At 41.5% G+C, this 21,443-nt stretch overlaps 1 protein-coding gene across 3 annotated transcripts in view; it reads right to left on the reverse strand.

Annotated features, from left to right (window-relative positions):
* Positions 1-19,464, reverse strand: part of LOC147725392 (ADP-ribosyl cyclase/cyclic ADP-ribose hydrolase 1-like) — a 355,077-nt gene extending 335,613 nt beyond the window's left edge. Inside the window, exon 1 of one of the 3 annotated variants that reach the window (XM_086964520.1) lies at positions 18,882-19,329. In XM_086964520.1, the coding sequence (XP_086820646.1) occupies positions 18,882-19,111 (230 nt within the window). In that variant the 5' untranslated portion in view covers positions 19,112-19,329. Of the gene's footprint in view, positions 1-18,881 lie in introns of all 3 variants that reach the window. The other 2 variants (XM_086964519.1, XM_086964521.1) reach the window with 2 other exon arrangements.
* Positions 19,465-21,443: the final 1,979 nt, after the last annotated feature.

The raw sequence follows: 21,443 nt of genomic DNA on the forward strand, positions 1-21,443 counted from the left end.
CTTTCACTAGAAGTCCTTCTTTGCTTTAGGTGTCTCCCCTATAACTTAATATTAGTTTCCCTATTTATGATTTGATCTATATTGTAGTTTCTGATATTATATCTACGATTGCAGAATTATTAAGATACATGTGTATTATATATTGTTTAAAAATTATTTCAATTTTTTGTACATGATATTTTACTTAATATGCTTAAACGTTTTAATGTCTCTCTTTTTTTCAGGTTGTTGGTTCGGTGTTATTTGGAATTGTCTTTTTGCTGTTTTTCATTTTAATGTTGAGAAACAGAAATATTTGAGTTATAGTTGTTTATTTAATTTTTATGTTTTATGCATATTTGTGATTTTTATTGTTTTAAAAGAAAGGTTTATTATTTATTAATTTAAGTGGGTAAGCTTAATTTATTTGTATTATCATACTTCCACTAGTTTTGCCTTGTTTGTCATATAGTTTTACATGTTTTGTGCCATGGTTGTATTTGTGTGGTGTTTGTCCCTTGCTACCTGCATTTTGGAGATATAATTTGTAAATAATTCTTATTTATTTGTGTAGGTTTTTACATTTTTAAAGTTATTTTTTAAATTAAGTGTAAGTTATGTCATAATTCTTAACATACTTTGTAAATGTAGTGGATTTATTTCTGGACAGCCTTTCAGGTTGTAGCTTCAATCAGTTGAGTGATGCTTTCCAATGGAGGCTCCTTCTGCAGCAGTTAGTTGCATGCTTTCAGTTCCTTTATATACTAATGTTAATTGGGAAAGTGTTTCCATTTGTTAACTGTTTTTAAGTTGAATTTCTTTAATTGTTGGTTGAGTAGTCCGATTTATTTTGTACCTCATATGGTAAACACTCCTCATAGTTGTATTGTATTTGTGTATATTTCATGTATATATATATATATTTATATCTATATGTATATATATATATTTATATATATATATATATATATATATATAAATTATATATATATATATATATATTATTTTTTTTCAAACAAAGCCTTGGCGCTCAGGCGGGCACACGACGCTGTCCTGCACTCTAAAGTGTTCTCTGCCTCGTCGCAGCTCGCTGTCAGTCCTCCTTTATATTTTGCACATGCTCGACGCGTTTCGAGGCAATCGCGCCTCTTCTTCATGAGCCGTACATCCAGGCACTGAGTTAACATCACCTGTGTGTTTGTTTTCTCATCAGTTAAGTTGGAACCGCTTTTAGTGGGCGTAACTTGGTTCTTGCTTGTTATGTTGCATGCTGGTATATGCAGTCTTTTAAGGTGAGTTATTGGTGATTTACCTTGGTAGGTTCAGTGACTTTCAGTTCATTTGTGGCTTGTCATTCTCCTTAGTAGGATGGAGTTCATAATTCACGAGCTTTTCGCCAAAAAAAGCTCGTGAATTATGAACTCCATCCTACTAAGGAGAATGACAAGCCACAAATGAACTCAAAGCCTCTTAATACACTGTGGTACATCAAGCTCATGGATTGAGCCCCAGTCAGCGTGTGCCTTCTAAATCCAACATCTCTGCTCCATATCAGAGGCTCGTGTGATACTTGCCCCTGTGGCCCCCTGCTTCAGAAGGTGGTGCATCTCAGCGGCACTGGAGGTTCCTGGTGGGCTAGTTGGCCCTCAGGGAACCCCAGTATTCAAGGGGAATTAGTTCCCCCTCTGCAAACACGCCAGGGGGCTGCCTTGCAGAGATGTGTAAAGAGGCGACGCCCCTTTTTACACCTCCCTGCAACGCAGACCCCTGGCGCATACTGGAGGTTGCTGGTGGGCTAGTTGGCCCCCAGGGACCCCCAGTATTCAAGGGGAATTAGTTCCCCCTCTGCAAACCCGCCAGGCTGCCAACACTTCCTGGTTTCGAGTGTTGGCAGACAGTTGACAGCCAATCAGCATGCAGCTTGTGCTCGTAATTGTACGTTTTACAGTAAACTTACCGTACGCGTTCGGTACTTAGTCTAACCGAACTCAAATTTGGTGTAATTCCATTCAGCCGTTCGGCTGTAGCACTGGCTAAAGGTCCTATGGAAAATTGCATGGGCAAAACACATTTTGGGACCCCCCTTTTTTCTCAGCCCCCGCTTCATGAAACACCCCCAAATTTTAAGGGAAGGAGCGGAGCAGAGCAGGCCATTTTCTTGGAGAATTTTGTGTGTATTCGTCGACCGGCGCCAAAGTTAATTCAAATAGAATGTTGCGGATTTCCTATGGAAACTAGATCCTAACTATAACTACCTACTGGCGACTGCCAGTATATATATATATATATATATATATATATATATATATATATATATATATATATATATATATATATATATATATACACACACCAAGTGCAAACTGCAACTCCGGTCTCCCAGGAACAGAGAGCAGCACGAATCCAAACATAAGGCAAGTTGTTATTTTATTAGGTAAATAGCAGCAAGCGAAACTGACACGTTTCGGGCAGTTGCCCTTGTTCACAGTCAAACATTACCCACAATGCCTGGTTTTTTAAAATGCCAGTGCACACCATGTGACCTCAATAAGCATAGAGAAAATACTACTACGGTATTTTTGTGCGTCCCTGAGTACATGGGTTTCAAATTCACACTACTAATGTTTAATTCACAAAGAAATGAAAAAGATTAATATGACTGAATAAATTCATTGGATTAACGCAAGATTGTATCTGCATAAATGCATAAATAAGGTCAAAACAGTATAATATCATTAGTGCAAAGTTGATGTGCAAAGTAACGCAAAATGTCAACATTTCACTCTGTGCAAAACAGGCAATTCAGTTATAAAAGTATAAATACTTAAAAACATCTCAATACAAAATTAATTGTTATTTGTAAAAAACTGCCTTATGCGAATGTTTTAAAAATGCAAAACTGTAAACTTCCACACTCTGTGCAAATCGCGCAATATAGATGCTTCTATTTATATATATATATATTCACTGACAAAACCATAGGTTTCAGATAAGTTATAGTTAGGAATTAGCATTTAAAAAACCTGAGAAATTCACTGAAAATACCATAGGTTTCAGGGGTGTTATAGTTAGCTGGACATTTCACTCGTATAAAACCATTGAAATTCCCCCGTTATAGTTAGTTGTACTAACTATAACTCGCGCGCCCGCAATCCACTGCTGATTATGTCACATTTTACATCATTCATGACATGGTAAGTAACATCACTGATGACATCTCAAATAACATTCAATTACAGGGAATTTCCAAGGTTTTTTAAATGCTAATTCCTAACTATAACATTTCTGAAACCTACGTTTTTTTCAGTGAATTTCAAAGATTTTTTAAATGCTAATTTGTAAATATTTTTTTAAATATTTTCTAACTACATTTTTTTAATCTTTTTATTTTTCGATGTTATTTTTTTAAATTACATTACACATTTTTTTATACTTTTTTTACATAAAATAGGTTTTTCATTATTTTATATTGTTTATAATATACTTAAATTATTTTAATTATTTTTTTCTTTTTTTTGCAGTTTCGCACCCTACGAACACCCTACTCATTTACTGATGTCACTGACCATGTCATGAGTGATGTAATATGTGACGTCATCAGCAGTGGATTGCAGGCGCGCAAGTTATAGTGAGTCCAACTAACTATAACGTGGGAATTTCAATGGTTTTATGTCAGTAAAATTTCCAGCTAACTATAACTGGTGTCAAACCTATGGTTTTCTCAGTGAATTTAATAGGTTTTTTAAATGCTAATTCCTAACTATAACTGGTGTGAAACCTATGGTTTTTTCAGTGAATTTCATAGGTTTTTTTAAATGCTAATTCCTAACTATATATAGGGCCTCAAACCTATGTTTTTTTCAGTGAATTTGAAAGGTTTTTTAATAACAAATTTCTATTGCTATCAAATATAATATTTTTTATAATGAATCCTATATTGTAAATTTATATAATACTATTTTTTATATGTATATATATTTTTTTTGCCTTGGAGCGCTCCCAGTGCGCGTACCGGTGAGCGCACCGGAAAGCGCAGTCTTGCGGCACGCCCCTGTGCGCGTACCGGTGAGCGTCCCGTTTGCGCTATAGCCGTGAACGAAAACATCATTGTGACGTATCGCGTAGCCGCGTCCGCATAATACGCACGGCGTAAGCGCACCCGGAAGCACCTGAGCGCATACGATCGCGCTACGTAAGCGCCCCGGGGCGCGTAGCATAAGCGCGTCGGGTCATGTGACCTGAAAATAACACTTTTCATTGGTTCAGAACAGTTTTGGTTTCCAAATGATGAAAGCCCTGGTCATGTGACCTGAAAATAACACTTTTCATTGGTTCAGGACAGTTTTGTTTTCCAAATGATGAAAGCCCCCACCTTTTTTCCTCATTCTCACTTTGTACTTTGATTGAGGAAGACCTGTTTGCAGACCTATTTGGACCTATTTGTATTGAAAAATGGCTACAGTAGCAGCAGCAGCAGGAGCATCTCAGCCACCACCACCACCACCACCACCACCACAAGGACCACCACAACACCACAGTGGTGGAGAAGAAGAAGAGGAGGAGGAGGAGGAGGAGGAGGAGGAGGAGGGGGAAAGGCGGTTCCTGCTTGAAGAAAATACCCCCTATAAGCCAAAGGAGCACATTGTCTGGGAGTTTTTTAAAATCCCAAAGGGCCTTATGAAAGTTAATGCGCCAAAGGTTACTTTTCTGATCTGTGGCACTGTACTTTCCAGGGGGAACCCTGCCAAAAAATATTCTTTTGTCAATAACACCATGATTCGCCACATGCAACGCCGGCACCCTAACAACTATGCTGCGGCAGAGGTCAGAGAACTGACCAGAAACCCTACCCAATCTTCTCCCAGCACCTCCCAAAGTACACAACCCACTCCATCGGGTCCAGAGACAAGGGAGATGGTCCCAAACATCCAAACCCAGTTTGAGATTTCAGAATCGTTTGTAAATTTTGTGGAAGAACAATTTGCTATGGTGAGCAAAGTATTAAACTCATCAACCGTGCTGGTGACAACCACAAGTGCCAAAACAAACCTTAATTTTTTCCTGATTTTTTTTGCTCCAGTTGAGCCATTTACAATTCCCTGTTTTTTGTTTGTCCCCATAAAAATTCCAAAAAATATATAAAATTGTTCATAAAAGCCAAAAAAGTACAAAATGTTCCAAAAAACAATAAAAAAAATATAAAACAACAAAAAGAATTACAAAAACAGTTCTTTTTAGAACTACCTCCAATTTACAAAAAAATGCTAAATTTTTTTTAAAATCTGTCATTCTTTTTTCCCCATGGTACTTTCCCCGGTACGCTCAGCGGTGCGCGTACCGGGCGCTCCCCCCGCGCAAATCGAAAAAAACCAACATTTTTTTTTTGACCATGTCATGAGTGATGTAATATGTGACGTCATCAGCAGTGCATTGCAGGCGCGCAAGTTATAGTGAGTCCAACTAACCATAACGTGGGAATTTCAATGGTTTTATGTCAGTAAAATTTCCAGCTAACTATAACTGGTGTGAAACCTATGTTTTTTTCAGTGAATTTAATAGGTTTTTTAAATGCTAATTCCTAACTATAACTGGTGTGAAACCTATGGTTTTTTCAGTGAATTTCATAGGTTTTTTAGATGCTAATTCCTAACTATAACTGGTGTGAAACCTATGGTTTTTTCAGTGAATTTCAAAGGTTTTTTTAATGGTAATTCCTAACTATAAGTCTCACTTTATAAGTAAGACTGTTAGCGCTCTAGTTGTTCTCTAGAACACTCTGGTACATTCTGTCATTGGGCTATAGTTACGCTACATCTGGCTGATATTTGGACTACATTTGTATTTTTTTGTCTCTGGTGGCCATCTTTGGGCTACATTGGGCTACATTGGGCTACATTTGGGCTACATTTGGGCTCTAACATATATATAGCCCAATGTAGCCCAATATATACTTTTTCAAAGTTAATTTTCTTAAAAACCACTTGAGCATATATCTTGAGACATAGCAAAGGCACATCGGGCTACCAGTCCTTTCAATTTAGAATTTTTTTTTTTAGATTGTTTTTAAAAATAAAAAAAAATTTGCCTCGGAGCGCTCCTGGTGCACACCCCGGTGAGCGCCCCAGAAAGCGTAGTATTTTGAAGCGCCCCGGAGCGCAAACCGGGAAGCGTCCCGTCAGCGCCAATGTCGTGATCGAAAACAACATCGTGACGTGTCGCGTAAGCGTGACGTATCGCGTAGCCGCGCGATGTGTCTTATGAGGCGCTGCGTAAACGCACCCGGAAGCGCTCCGCAGCGCGGCCCGGAGCGCGTTACGTAAGCGTGCCGGAGCGCGTAACGTAAGCGCATCGGGTCATGTGACTTGAAAATAACACTTTTCATTGGTTCTCATCATTTTTTTCTCCAAATAATGAAAGCCCCCTCCTTTTTTCCTCATTCTAACTTTCTTCATTGAGAGAGCAAGAGCTATTTTGGAGCAAACAATGGCATCACTTGTAGCTGCACCTGGTGCACCCCCACCACCACCACCACCACCAAGAAAAGAAGGTCCACCACCACAGTTTCTTGGAGGACAAGAAGAAGAGGAGGAAGAAGAGGAGGAGGAGGAACAACCAAGGCGCTTCCTGCCTGAAGAACCAAGACAAAGGCACATTAAAGTGCACTTTATTTGGCAATTCTTTTCTTGTCCTGAAGACCAAAAAAAGGTGAACGCCCCCAAAGTCACCTGTCTTATTTGTGGCAAAGTCCTCTCCAGGGGCAATCCCACAAAGAAATATTCTTTTGGTAATTTTACCATGATCCGCCACATGGAGAGGTGGCATCCCAATAACTTAGCCCAGGCTGAAGTACAGGAACTTCGAAACAACCCACCCCCTGTGGCCAGCACCTCCTCTAATGAGCACTCACTTTCTTGTCCTGAAGGACGCCAAATGGTGCCAAATATTCAACAGAAATTTGGCAAACTCAAATTTGTTTGCATTTTCTGTGGCAAAACATTATGTTATGGTAAACTTAGTGTCACCCTAATAAATAATGCTGTGGACAACCACCAATGCAGCAAGAAAAAGAAGCAGTAATTCTTTTCTTTTTTTTGGCTCCTGTTGAGCCATTTCAAATTCCCTGTTTTTTTTTGTTCCCTTCAAAAAATCCCCAAAAATATAAAATTGTTCAAAAATACAAAAAAAAATGTTCAGAAAAATAATAAAAAAAATATAAAACAACAAAAAGAATTAAAAAAACAGTTCTTTTTAGAACTACCTCCAATTTATAAAAAAAGGCTTCATTTTTAAAAAACTCTTTCATTCTTTTTTCCTCATGGTACGCTCGCCGGTCCGCTTCCCGGTGCGTGCACCGGGCGCTCCCCCCATGCAAATCGAAAAAAAATTATATATATTTTCCCAGCGGGGCCCTTTTATGGCCCCCACATCAAACCTAGGGGGTCTGGGGGGGTCTACTCTGCCCCCTTATGGTCATTTGCCCCTTTGTTTTTGCCACCTCTTGTGTCTCGATTTTACCGAGACACAAGATGGCGGCCGCTCCGGACTGTTTCAAATGTTTACAGACACCCGAGAGCCAATCAGCTTTCCGTGCGCAAGTAGCGTGGCGCGCCCGGAGCACTCCCCGGAGCGCCTACCGGGGCGCTGCCATAGATATATATATTTTTTTGAACCTAAATTTCTCAAAAACCACTGGAGCACATATCTTGAGACATAGCAAAGGCACATCGGGCTACCAGTCCCTACAATTTTGCCAAGTTTGGTGCAAATCCATTCAGCTGTTCGGGCTAAAAGTGAGTTTGACCGCCCTATAGAAATTAACATGGGGAAAACAAGTTTTGGGGCCCCCCTTTTATCTCAGCCCCAGCTTGACAAATCCCCCCCAAACTTTCAAGTAAGGACCGCAGCGCCGCGAGGCCATTTTGAGGAAATTTTCAGGCAGATTCGTCAACCGGCGCCAAAGTTATTCCAAATAGAATTTTGAGATTTAACATTGAAAAAAATCCTAACTATAACTACCTACTGTCGCCAGTAGGTTATATATATATATATATATATATATATATATATATATTACCTACTGGCGGTAGCCAGTAGGAATATATAGTTAGGACCTGTTTCCATAGGAAATCCCCAACATTCTATTGGGAATAACTTTGCCGCTGGTTGATGAATCTTCGCAAATTTCCCAAAGAAGATGGCTTGCTCCGCTCCGCTCCTTCCCTGAAAGTTTGGGGGGATTCGTCAAGTGGGGGCTGAGAAAAAAGGGGGGTCCCAAAACGTGTTTACCCCATGTTAATTTCCATAGGACCTTTAGACTCAGCTACAGCTTGAACCGCTGAAGGGAATTACACCAAACTTGTCAAAATGGTAGTGTCTGGTATGCAGATCACGCTTTTTGTTAAATAGTGTAAATCCCTCCAGTAGTTCCTGAGAAAATTAGAAGAGAAATCAATTATATATCTATAAGCGCGCACGGGTGCGCGCACCCCGCGATTTTTCGCGATTTTTTTTTGGGGGGGGGGGCTTGGGGGGCTTCTCTCTTTCATTTTATTGTTTTTATTTTAATTTCGAGGGTGCCCACCCCTCGTTTTGGCCCCCGAGATCACCGCCGCCGCCCGAGCTGCCTTAATATGGCCGCCGCCTGGTTGTGGGCGGGGCCGGGAGGACGTGGTTTCCGCTTCCCCCTGTCTGGGGGAAGCCTTTGCTGTGCCCGTCCGTTCTCCCGTGCCGAGGGGAGACCGGGTGATGTTGCCGACCTAGAGTTGTCAAACCTAGAGCCCCGGGGTGAGGCAGCCGAGGCGCGGCTGACTGGCGAGGCTCTGGAGAGGAGGAGCCCCGCCCGCGGTGCATGCTTAGAGCCCCGGGGTGAGGCAGCCGAGGCGCGGCTGACCGGCGAGGCTCCGGCTACCACTATTATTGAGGCTCGGTCGGTGTCCCCAGGGTTGAAATCTTGTGATTTTCAGCCCATTCCATGTTTGATCACTGTGCTGAGATGCAGGCGGAACCAGGTCCAGAATGGCAGCTGCGCGTGTCGCGGATCATAAACAGGGGTATTATGATTCCATCAGCTGAGCCTTGGCGAGTGATGCGTGAATACTTCTCCAGTAATAACCAGTGCTTTAAATGGAAGAAAAATAGTGCAGGTACTTACACAACGTAGCCAAATTCGGTGGGTGATATTTTAACGTTTCCTTGTTTTTTAATATTTGCTTCATCTATATTGTTAATTGCTGTTGCTTGGCACAATGCTACATATTCTCGAGGGACACAGAAAAAAGCAGACCTGCACACACAACCATTCAACACATTTCCTTTAAAATACCATCCAAGATGTGTCTATAATCTCTCCCCCTTTCTCTCGTATTTATCTCACACAAATCAATCACAGGCAAGCAGACAATCATAAGCAGATACTTACACAAAAGAATGAGGTGTGATTAAAGCCATTTGAACTTGGTTACCTTGCACGGCTTTCTTAATAGCGCTGTCACCGGGTTGCCTCAATTTCTTTGTTTGCAACACAGCATGATGGTGAACATCCCGACGGTATGCAGATGAGCCCAAGCTGAATAGTCCAGCAGGGGCTCGGCTCAGGTTCACAGAAGTGCCTTGGCCGTCAGAGACAGGCCGCCAGCACCAGCGTTTAATGAGTACCGGTACTCTGCTTGGCAGTAAGAGAAGTGCCGGTACTCAGAGAGATAAAACGAAGAAGTGCCGGTACTCAGTACCTGTGAGTACCGTCCCATTTAAAGCACTGGTAATAACATTAGTGCAAGAATGCAAACAGGCTGCCACCTCCCTTTCTCTGCTGCGCCTGTTTATCTCTGCGGTGCATAACCCGAGGGTCACAGGTTGGGGATGCGCTGAGTGAATTAAAAGCGCAGGCTGTCGTTTTGAGTTGGAATACTTATGCCCATCCCTGAAGACAGCTTTTAGTGGCTTTGACTGTGATGCACAGTGACAGCTGAGTAGATTCATCAATGTACCTGCTACAAACCTGTGGTGGGTGCCGGATTGAATCCTGCTTGATGCTATGTAGCTACAAGCACTTTATAGCTTTAGGTCTGGTGTTAAACGAGACCTTTTGATTATAATAAAATCTCTCTCTCTCTCTCTCTCGCTCACTATGTCTGATAAGAGCCTGTCAGCCCTCTTCCTCCATTGATCTGTTGTAGTATCATTTTATGCAATCCACTACACCAAAACTATTTTTGCTTTTAAACAATTTCCGTTTTTTTTTAAATTGCTGTTCCCTCAACAAGAACGTTTTTTTCTCAAAACATGACAAAATAAAACATGAATCTACAAAGCCAAAAGGTTGGCAGCCAATTCAAGACCCATTTGGCTTTTTCGATTTTTGCTATTCCTTCATTTCATGAGCTATTCATCACAGTTTGCATCACAAAATGAATGTCCATAATTAGTACCCACCATGCTTGTGCGGGACTTTCTCTTAGTCACGTCAGATGTGCTTCATAATTATCATAATTGAATGAGAGAATGTTTGTAGGTGGGTGTGTTTCAGGATCTCAACATAGGATTAAAGTGGAAACCATTGTGGGTCATTGAATAATCACTGAAACTTAAAACATGGTCTACTCCTCTTCTGCTGAAAAAAATCATAACGTAAAGTAAGAAGATTAATTCTTCCAGGTTGGAAGTTTTGAAAGTTCTGTCTACCACCTCACTCACTTGACATGATTATTATTTTCTTCTTCTTCTTCTTCTCCTTCTTCGTCTTCTTCTATTTCTTCTTATTCTTCTTCTTATTAATTATTATATTTGTGGAAGGTGAACCCCATGTACCAATAACTTGCTAAGACAGGAGTAGAAAACAGGGACAGAAACAGCATCCATTTTATCCAACGTGGTGTTTTCACCAAAGTAAATCATGTTAATAAACACACTTCTAAACCTCAGAATAACACCTATCCAGCCATCATACATCCATCCATTATTCATTCATTCATGCATGCATGCATCCACCCATCCATCCAGCTATCCACCCAACCTGCATCCACCCATGCATCCATCCATCCACCCTGCATCCAACCATCATGCATCCACCCAGCTTTCATTCATCCACCCACCCATCATGCATTCACCCATCATGCATCCACCCAGCAATCATTCATCCATCATGCATTCACCAGCCATCCATCCATGTTCCAGCCAACAATCATGCATCCATCCAACACCCAGCCACCCTCCCACCCACCATTCATGCACCCCATCCATCCACCCACCCATCCAACCATCCTGCATCCAACCATCATTCATGCATCCATTCACCCATCTATCATGCATGCATCCATCCATGCATCCACCCAACAATCATTCATCCATCATGCATCCAACCATCGTTCATGCATCAAAAATCGGATCCCTAGGGCTGCTCAGGTGGTCCCACAAGGATATTAACATATTTAAACGTTATCCGCTAATAGAATTAGCATTTTCAAAACCTTGCAAATTCACTGAAAAAACCATAGGTTTCTGGCCTTATATATCTATATATTAGCTTTTAAAAAACCAATGAAATTCACTGAAAAAACCATAGGTTATACACTATATATAGTTAGGAATTAGCCTTTAAAAAACCAATGAAATTCACTAAAAAAACCATAGGTTTTAGGCCTTATATAGTTAGGAATTAACATATAAAAAACCATTGAAATTCCTCCTATATAGTTAGCTGGACATTTTATTGATATAAAACCAATGAAATTCGACATATAGTTAGGTGCACTAACTATATATTTCGCGCATCCGCAATCCAATGCTGATGATGTCACATATTACATCATTCATGACATGGTCAGTGACATCACTGATGACATCACTGATGACAGCTTATTTAACATCAATAATCACACTACTGATGATATACTTCATGTGATAATACAATGCACCTCCTTACACTCTAATACACCTAGTGTAAAATACAGAGTATCATTTTTGAAACTATTGACACACCAATACTATTTACTACATACCCACTCACTGATTCCTACGTCTACATGCACATTCATTCATTCACCCATAAGGTCATTCGTACATACTGTCACTCATCATTGCAACACTATCATATGCACTCATACACCTATGCAGACACTCACACACTGCCACTCATCCATGGAGTTACTCACACACCTACTCAGTCCTGTAAAGAATCAATCACACTTTGATTTCTTCATCTATACAGTTAAACACAGAACAGCTTATATTTTCACAGATATACTAACACATACTTACTCACTTATACAATCAAATCCTTCATCCATACTCTTATACATCCTCTCATTCTTCAATATGTAAAACATATTTAAACTTTACAAAAACACAGACACTGGATGATGTCATGAATGATGTAATATGCGACATCATCAGCATTGGATTGCGGATGCGCGAAATATATAGTTAGTGCACCTAACTATATGTCGAATTTCATTGGTTTTATATCAATAAAATGTCCAGCTAACTATATAGGAGGAATTTCAATGGTTTTTTATATGTTAATTCCTAACTATATAAGGCCTAAAACCTATGGCTTTTTTAGTGAATATATATATATATATATATATATATCTATATCTATATGGCTCCCCTCACGGACATTGTCCTTCCTTTGGGGTGCATAGTGTGACTTATGCTGATGACACCCAACTGGCCGACATACTGAGTCATTCAGACAAGGCCTCTATCTAACTCTGTTCCTGCCTTGAAGAAGTAGCCAAATGGATGAAACACTCACACTTAAAACTGAATGGTGACAAGACCGAGCATATGCTCCTTTGCAATCCTTCTCTTTTTAAAACGGACACCATGTGACAAGCGTGTATGGTCCTGACCCTGCCCCTAAGCCAGAGATCAAGAGCTTTTGGTTTTGGCTGGACCGAGACCTTAGCTTCAATGTTCATGCCACAAAGGTGTGGCTTCTTGCTTTGGCATCATAAGGATGCTTTGTAAAGTGCTCCCTTTGCTTCCCTTCCAGTCAAGAAAGCTTAGGTTCCAGGCTCTTATTCTTTCACGCCTGGACTACGGGAAGGACTGGGTATGAGTGGTCTGCTCAATTCAGACACTCTGTTCATCACCACCCCCTTTTCTGACTCGTGGACTACGCGAAGGCCCTATACCTTGGGGCTCCAAACTCAGTTCTCGTTAAACTACAAACAGTGCAGAACTGTACAGCACAGATTCTTGTGGGGATTCAGAACCAACCAGCAGTCTGCAAAACCTACCTTGAAATCCCTTCATTGGCTCCCAGTTCGGGAAAGAGTTCACTTCAAGGCCTTATGTATCTCCCATAAGATAATAGGAGAAAATGGACCAGCGAATATTTCATCTTTGGTCCAGCCAGATTGAGCGAAAAGGAGGTTGCCCTCAGACAGGCTACACATGGCTATCGTCCCTAGAATTAAGAGGGCCAGAAGCGGCGGACGGCTATTTTTATATAATGCCGTCAAATTATGGAACTCCCTCCCGCTCCATCTATGAAAGGAACGTAATCACATGGCTTTTCGTAAGCTATTGAAAACATGGCTCTTTTCTAAGTGATTCTTGAGGCCTCAGTTCTTCCGCTTCAGCGCTGGGATGCCTCCCGGTAGCTACACCCTCGACAAGTGTTGTTTCATTCATTCATTCATATATATCAAGACAAAACCCTTTAAGGCTTGGAGCTCAACATAGATTATGGAAAAAAGGAAGCAGGTAACTCTGGGTAGTGCCCAGGTTAAGACAGAGAACTCCCCAGTGTTGCCTACTTCCTTTTTGCATAATTTATGCAGGCTCTCTAAGTCAACCCTGAAAGGGTATTGTCTTGACTTGTACAGTGTGCTCCCTTGTAGCTGGTAAAGCTATACCTCTCTGCGAGGTCTATCTAGAGCAAAACATGTGTGTTGGGGGTGCTTTTATTCATTCCAGGTTGGCATGGATTGTATTTTTCCATTCCAAAGCACAGCATGGATAGAACTTGCCATGCCTATGCCTAAATAGCAAAAGGCTTTGTCGCTCTCTAGCTCAGCATGGATGGCACTGTCCTAATCTTATGCTTAAAAATGTACTAGGGAAACAGACATTTGAGGGGAGCAGATTCAAAGTGTTGGTGGTGTTGTAGGGTATCCAGAGTTCCCTGCTTCCTTTTTTATACATATCTATATAAGTGTGTGTGTGTGTGTGTATATATATATATATATGTTCACTCAAGCGTCATATGTTAATTCTCCCAAACAGTGGCATAGTAAAGTTAATTTGACCAAGTCCACTACAGATCACTTCACTTCATTATTTTATTAATGAGTTCATGCAAAAAACTAAACCCGATGTGTTTTGACATAACTCCTTCAACTGGGCCTATCTCAATCATGGTGGCACCACATTAGTAAAAAACAGTCCTACTTCAATTTCAATCATATTCAGAACACTAGACCACATATTATTTTGCGCTTGGGACAACACTTACCCCATTTTATCATATATAGATCTAGACACCTTCAGTTATTGTATATAAAGGACTCTGGATGAAATCCATGAATATAGTACTATTTATAAATGTGAGTGATTTGCACTTATTCTTAATATCAATTAAGTATGATTTAAGTTTTTCTTCTCCCACATGATCTCCCACAGGATATATTACATTTTCAAGAGTCATACCACAAAGAATTTTAAAACATGCTTGATTGATATCAAGCACTGCAGACTCAATTGACATGATATGACTCCCGAAATGCAAAAAAAAAGTTAATTAATTAACGCCTTATTCACCACAAATGCCATAGTGCAAAGGATGATCAATTCAAATACTGTCTCAGGTCACAATTCTGGAAATACATAGAGTCAGTTCAATGGTCACTGTTATAGTGCTAAATGCTAAAGTCCTGTGACAAAGTAAAAACAAGTAGCACATTCTAATTCCCTACAACAGTCTCATTAGTATGACATCCACTTCTCAAGGTTGATAGGTATTGTTTCAAACAAGGACCACAGGCCGAATGTGAAAAACAAAAGGACTGGTTCTGCTTAGAATGTCACTGTATTTGCGTCCATTTATAGCAATAAAGAGCTTAAGGGCCTAAGTGGCTCCCATATCGCTTTAAAGAGTCCTGTAGTTAAGCATGGGCGAATTTTGCGAATCTCGCGTTCGCGAATTTTGCGGATTTGCGAACTCGCAATCCGCAAAATCCGCGAATTTCCGCGAATTTGCGGATTTTTTTTTTTTGTGTTCGCCCGTGTTTCTGCCAGTTCGCGAGGGTTTTTACAATTTCGCAATTTGCGAACTTACCTGTCGGGTCGCAAGTTTTGCGAACTTGTTGTTTCTACGTGTCCAGCCTGTTTGGGACACTCTTCTTCATCACTGCCACTCTCTGTCACCACTGCCACTCTCTGACTACTCATGCCACCCTCTGGCCCACCCATGCCACCCTCTGTTTCATCACCACACCCTCTGGTTGTCCAGTGTACATTATTTTCGGCAAAGCAAAGCACACCTTCCCTGCCTCAAGTGACCTGAATTAATTTGGGGCTGATTAATGTGTCACAGAATATTTTTTTAGCTGGCACCTGCTTCCTTAGTGCGCCCTGATTAGTGATCTTTTGCACTTGCTAAGTGCTTTCATTGTTGCAAAATTAGTTACAACACCTGCCCTGCCCCAACTGACAATAATGAATTAGGGGCTGATTAATGGATTTTAACTTCCAGCCTGGCTCCTGCTTGTCTCCCTTAGCTGTAATTCAGGACCTTTGTGGCATATGTGTAACTATTCTGAGGTTCAGAGCAGGGTCACATAATAGTTGCAACTGGCAACTGAACTCTGGAGGGGCCCCTCAGGAAGCACTACAGGAAATGGCTACTAATGATGAGCCTGAACTTTTGAACCTGGTAAGTAGTTTCAGTTTTGCTAAGATCGTATTTCTGCAATTTAGCACTTATTCGCGGGGCGCGAAGTTGTACTGGGAAGCCGCGAACTCACGCGAACAGTGCGAGCAGTGCGAGCAAAATCCGCTGCTCGCGGATTTGCGGATTTTGCGGGAGATTCGCGAATCTCGCGGATTGCGAATTTCCCGAAAATCCGCAAAATCCGCGAGCGAAACGGATTTTCCGCCCACGCCTACCTGTAGTGCATGGGAGGATCAGTTCACAAGACCTTCCAAGGTTACAAATTATATTTGTGAAAATCCATAAAACCAGTTTGATGGTCACTGTTAAAGTTTTAAATGCTAAAGTGCCGTAGCTGAGAGGGCTTAAATTGCAATCTCCTTAAAAGTAAATGGATATCCTTTCGCCACACCCTACTCTTTGTTCCTTTAAGCTGTTACTCCCCCCCTCCCCCCCACTCCTATCAGGTTGATACGTGGTGTTGAACGACTGCAGACTGGCCTTTTTAGAAGTGCTGTGTTGCTCTTTTGTTGCTTTCAGGTGTTACCCACATCAGATTGACGGGTGGTATGGGCTGACTGGGGACAGTTGGGGACAGATGTATCTTTAGAAGTGCAGGAATAGCCATTTGAATTGTGTTGCCATTTTTTTCCTTTCAGGTGTTACCCCATAGCTTGACATATGGTGTGGGAGGACTAGTGACAGTGATCTCTTTAGAAGGTCAGATATTGCCTTTTGCCATGTCCTGTTCTTTTACTCCCCAAGACTTGCCTGTTGGAAATGGCCTTCTTTTTATAGTGTATCCCCAGATGTTTTCCTTGACTGTTTATTCTGGCTGTAGAATTCTGTGCACTTTACCTCTGCTAACTGTGTTCTCCCTTCCTGCATAATGAAATTGGCATACACCTGATTGACATATTTATCTTAGCTGTTTGTCCTTGGTATGTGGTACACAAGTGTTCCCAGCTCCTGCAGTTTAAATGTCACTAGTGAACTGCATCACTCATTGTACGATCCATTACAGTGATAGTGCAAAACTGACTGCAGGCCTGCTATTTGTAGCCTGACTGCGGGTTAAAACTGCAAATCCGACCTGTCAAAATAACTCCTTTTGACAGGCCTAAACCCTCCGTTAAAATATTAATTGCTCATCACTAAGTAAGCCTTACTGACCACAAGGCATGATATTTAAAAACAGGACATGTAGAAGTTTAATGTGAAACATGTCTTAGCATTTAAAAGGCCCTAAATGATATTTTCACTGTAGCAAGGTTATCTGATCCATGGCAAAGCTTTGGGCTACAATATTAAATGTAATATTGTTATAACCGGCTAGGAAACAGCCACAAAGTTCACGTTTGTACTTTTTGAGATATTCATTACAAGGCCAATTAATTGGTGGAGGTAGATTTGTAATAAATATTTTGGAAAGGGTACTTTTTGAAAAGTTACATTCCTGTCTAAAGCTTCTAGAGTCTCACTTATATAACCTGCAACTGCCACCCAGCAGCTGAAAAGTTCCTTTGGTGACATGCAAACTTGCTCCCAGAGCTGAGACAAATGTATTGGGTGTGGGGAGGTGTTCAGTTACTCAGGCAGGATGACCATCTGGGCTGTGCCCTGGAACTTAATTAACTTCAAAGTGGCCTACCATGTCACAGGCAGATGCAACTAACTCCTGGGCCATGTCCCTCTAGTTAGCCAGGCAACAATCCCAAAGGGAGAGCAGCTGGCCCCAGAACTGGTTTTGAAGGACCACTAAGGAGGAATCGCTCATTTTCCCGGACAATTAAGAAGGAAAGTTCTGCCATCTTTGTTTTAGGGAGAGAGGGGCACAGTTGGATTGTTTCCAGTAGAGGACATGGCAAATGGTAAAAAATGGCACTCCCACCACAGGCTGGAGGCAGGCATAAGTGTGGCATCAAACACACAAATGATGATGGGAAGAATGCTTACAATATGTCTAAACACTGGCAAACACTTGGGGTAGCATTCCAGCCTATCAGGAATGGGCTAAACTGCAACTAGTAGCAATCTGAGGAGGCATCTGAAAAGAAGCGAGGCCTGGTGGCAGCAACTCTGCAGCAAGGCAGCTGTGACAGGTGACTACCTTCAATGGACTACAGAGACCAGATCTGAGATCTCAAGATGACATTACCATTTGGCCTCAGAGAGACATTAGAGACATGGGGCATAGCTAGGCACTTCAGATTTGCCATGAGAATACTGCAGACACACGATTGAGCATCAGCGTCTTATTGAATGACTGGTTGTGCAATAGGGAGTGAGCAAACAGATTTTGCTCTGGGCCATATTACATAAATAGTATTGCACTGGGGCAGAAATAAATAACATATTTGTGAAACAAATACACAGGAAATATATATGAAACACGTTTCCGCTTTTAAATAATGTCTGTGTGCATTACACATTTTATTAACAAGGAAAGAGTATTGAAAAACTGTTATAAAAACGTAACCAACTGCTTTTGGACTATTTAAGATTCATTCATAACAAGAAATACACCAATACATTTTTCCCTAAGCTCCTTACAAATTTTTCACCTTTCAAATGTAAAAAAAAGCAGACAACTGTGTTTGTTTCATTGGCTGCAGAAATGCGGTGAAAAGGATGCAGGTGCAATGTGCTCCAGTTTTCCGTGGTGCACACATTTTGAAAATGGGCTCCATTTAACATCTTTTCTCCGTTAACTAGTGTGCAGGCAGCAAGCATGGTGCAAACGTCCAGTTGCTCTATATTTTACTGCTTTCTACAATTCATATAAACTGGCCCATAGATTCTAAAATAGCACCAGCTAAAATCATTAACATATGTAACTGAGACTCTAGTTATTTACTGTGCTTGGAAACTGCAGAAGTGTGGTCTGAGCTCACTATATAAAATATTATCGTTATTGTTATTGTCATACTCATCAGCGGATGTCATCATCATTTTTAATATCCTAAGCACCAATCGATGTGCTCTGCTCTCCTGTCAGTCTCACGGATACTGCGAGGGTACTCACCCGGCGTCAGGGTTTATCATTGTGATGTATTCATAACATCTGCCCAGAAAAATTTCGTACAGGTTTCCAGTGGTCCCATTTCCCTGCCAGTTTTCTGGTGTCAGAGATGCGTGGTGGTTTTTGGCGAGCAGGAAGGCGAGCACAACGACTCCAATTAAGAAGACGACGGTAGACACCACCGCTATCATCCGGCGGTTCTGCGTGCACACGAGGGCGTTCTGGCAGGCCATCTTTTCGCAGCTGTGTTTTTGTGAATATTGAAAGAGAAGTGCGGAGTGAGTCAGGAACACTCTGAAGAGATTCAGCTTTCTAGTTTATCTCCTTGTCCCGCCCCCTTCTTCTGTTCTTTCCTCTTTTGTGAAGTATCGTTATGTCGAAGCAGCTGGTGGCTCGAAATAGTTTTGCTGCCAAGATCGAAAACAAAGCGACAGAGCCCGTTTGTACTGGAGAGGCGATTGTGCCTGGTCAGGAGTTGCACAGAAAAGGTGTCCGACGTCACACGGAAGAAGCCCTTTTCTTACAAGGATGTGAAAATCTAATATTCTGTACACAGTCATGCCATTTTCAAACACATCTAACCTCCTAGGATTTTGAGGAAGGAAATGTAAAATGCAGATCACAATTCTATTTTTAAAACGTTCGCAAAGTTGATAAATAACATATTTACAGAACTTCGGGTGAAAACAGAATGTCACGGGGTTTGTGACCAGCTGAGTGGCCTACCAGCTTAGAGGTCTGTAGCGTTTGCACGCGGTCTTTACCTTCCTCAGTGAAGTTCCTGTTTGTCTTGTCTTCTCAGCCTCCTTGCTATGTGAGGAGTCAGTCTGGGGTCCATGCTGGAGTTGCTGGACCCTGTGGTGACCTAGAACCTACTGTCATAGGTCAGTAATACCAGTGTGGCCCTCCCTTCTGTCAGCAGGCCCATTCATTCATTTGACACTTTTCATCTGTGTTTACTGTATTGCATTGTACTGCTCGACCAAATCACTTCTTGGACCTACAGCAGTGATGCAATCATGTTATAATGAGGTAGGCTAGTTATACCACTTACAATTATCAGAACCGTCTCTGTCATGCGTAAGCGGATAATCAACACATTAAATCATAGAATAGGATGAAATGCATCATGGTTATTGTAAGAAATTGGGGTGTTCGTTGAGGGGGTTTAGAACTCACCCCAAATAATAACCACAATCCTTGTCAGGATGAACGCCTACTGTCACTAAATGAACCTGAAATCAACCTTAGGGTACAGAGGAGACAAGCTCAACTTTCGAGGCAATGTGTAAAGTATTTGTGCAGTACTCAAATAGAAATCAAGTCAAAATATAACACACAAAAAAATCTCAAATTAATTTTGAAAAATACAATGCATTTTAATAGATACAATCACACAAACTCCACAAAAAAATCCTACAATGGGAATCAGAGTTTTGATTTTTTAAAGTTTAAGGTTTAAATGGCACCCAAAAATTCCAAGCGGTAATCTAGTTGCACTTGACCAATACCTAGAAGCAAGTAGAGGTTGGCCACAATAAATCGTAGGTCAGACACAGAATGCATTTTCGACCCGGTTGGAAGTTTTACCTTCGGACTTAGTCTCTGGATTGGAAGTCACAAGTCTTTAGTGAGGTAAGGCAGCGGGCTGTAGCTCAAGAGGGCTCCACGTCATCGGATATCCACTTGGTGAAGGCACTGATTATTAGTGGGAAAGCTGCAAGTGGAGGAAATTTTAATTGCGCAGGAAGGGAAGGTCCTTGACTGGCTGGATCTTTTTACGCTTTTGCTCGCTGATTTCCACCTTTGTGCTCAGGGCCTGAGGTGACAGATATTTCATCCGCTGTATTACTTGTGCCATAGGATATAATGCACTTGTAATACAACAGACAGGATATCCGTCACGTTTGTGACAGAGTATCCCATCCACCAAAATCATGCTCTCAATCATTTTTTGAAGCTCGGATTCTTCCAGCTAGGCAAAGCTGCAGGCTGCAGTCGGGAGTTCCATGAGGCTGAATACCTTCTCTGCGAGATCACTTTCAAGAGCATTTGCTGCTGAGGATTAGAATGTAGCTAGTAGTATGGGGATCTTTGGCCAGTAGCAATGCACACTGGGGGGATTGGTTTGGCAGGTTGGTACCCGTCTCCCACCAGTTCACAGGGCAATGAGTTGGCCAAAACTATCTAAGTCCCAGATTTAAGGATTTCTTAGGAGGAATGCACTTTCATACCAGCCAAGTGCGCAGCATAGCCGAGCAGCAGTGTCCAGGACCTGTGCAGTGGACATTAGTCAGCTGGGAATGCAGGAAAAGTGCAGCTTGAAGGATGTTGAGTCCCGGTAGCTCAGACGGGAGGTCAGCCTTTTGACCCTAGAAGTCCACTTCTTTGTGCAGGGTAAACCACAGAGAGCAGGTCGAATCGTCAGAACTTTTCTCAGGTTACTGACATTTTACAGGTCTACCCTCTTCCATTCTACCACATGTCCAGTAAGTGTTCTTAGGAGCTTAGGGTGGAGTTGCCCTCACTGGCCTGTGAGGGCAACTCCTTTCCACTTCCTAACCA

This window comes from Lissotriton vulgaris, chromosome 3_2, assembly GCF_964263255.1.
Source record: "Lissotriton vulgaris chromosome 3_2, aLisVul1.2, whole genome shotgun sequence".
In the NCBI taxonomy this organism is placed as follows: Eukaryota; Metazoa; Chordata; class Amphibia; order Caudata; family Salamandridae; genus Lissotriton; species Lissotriton vulgaris.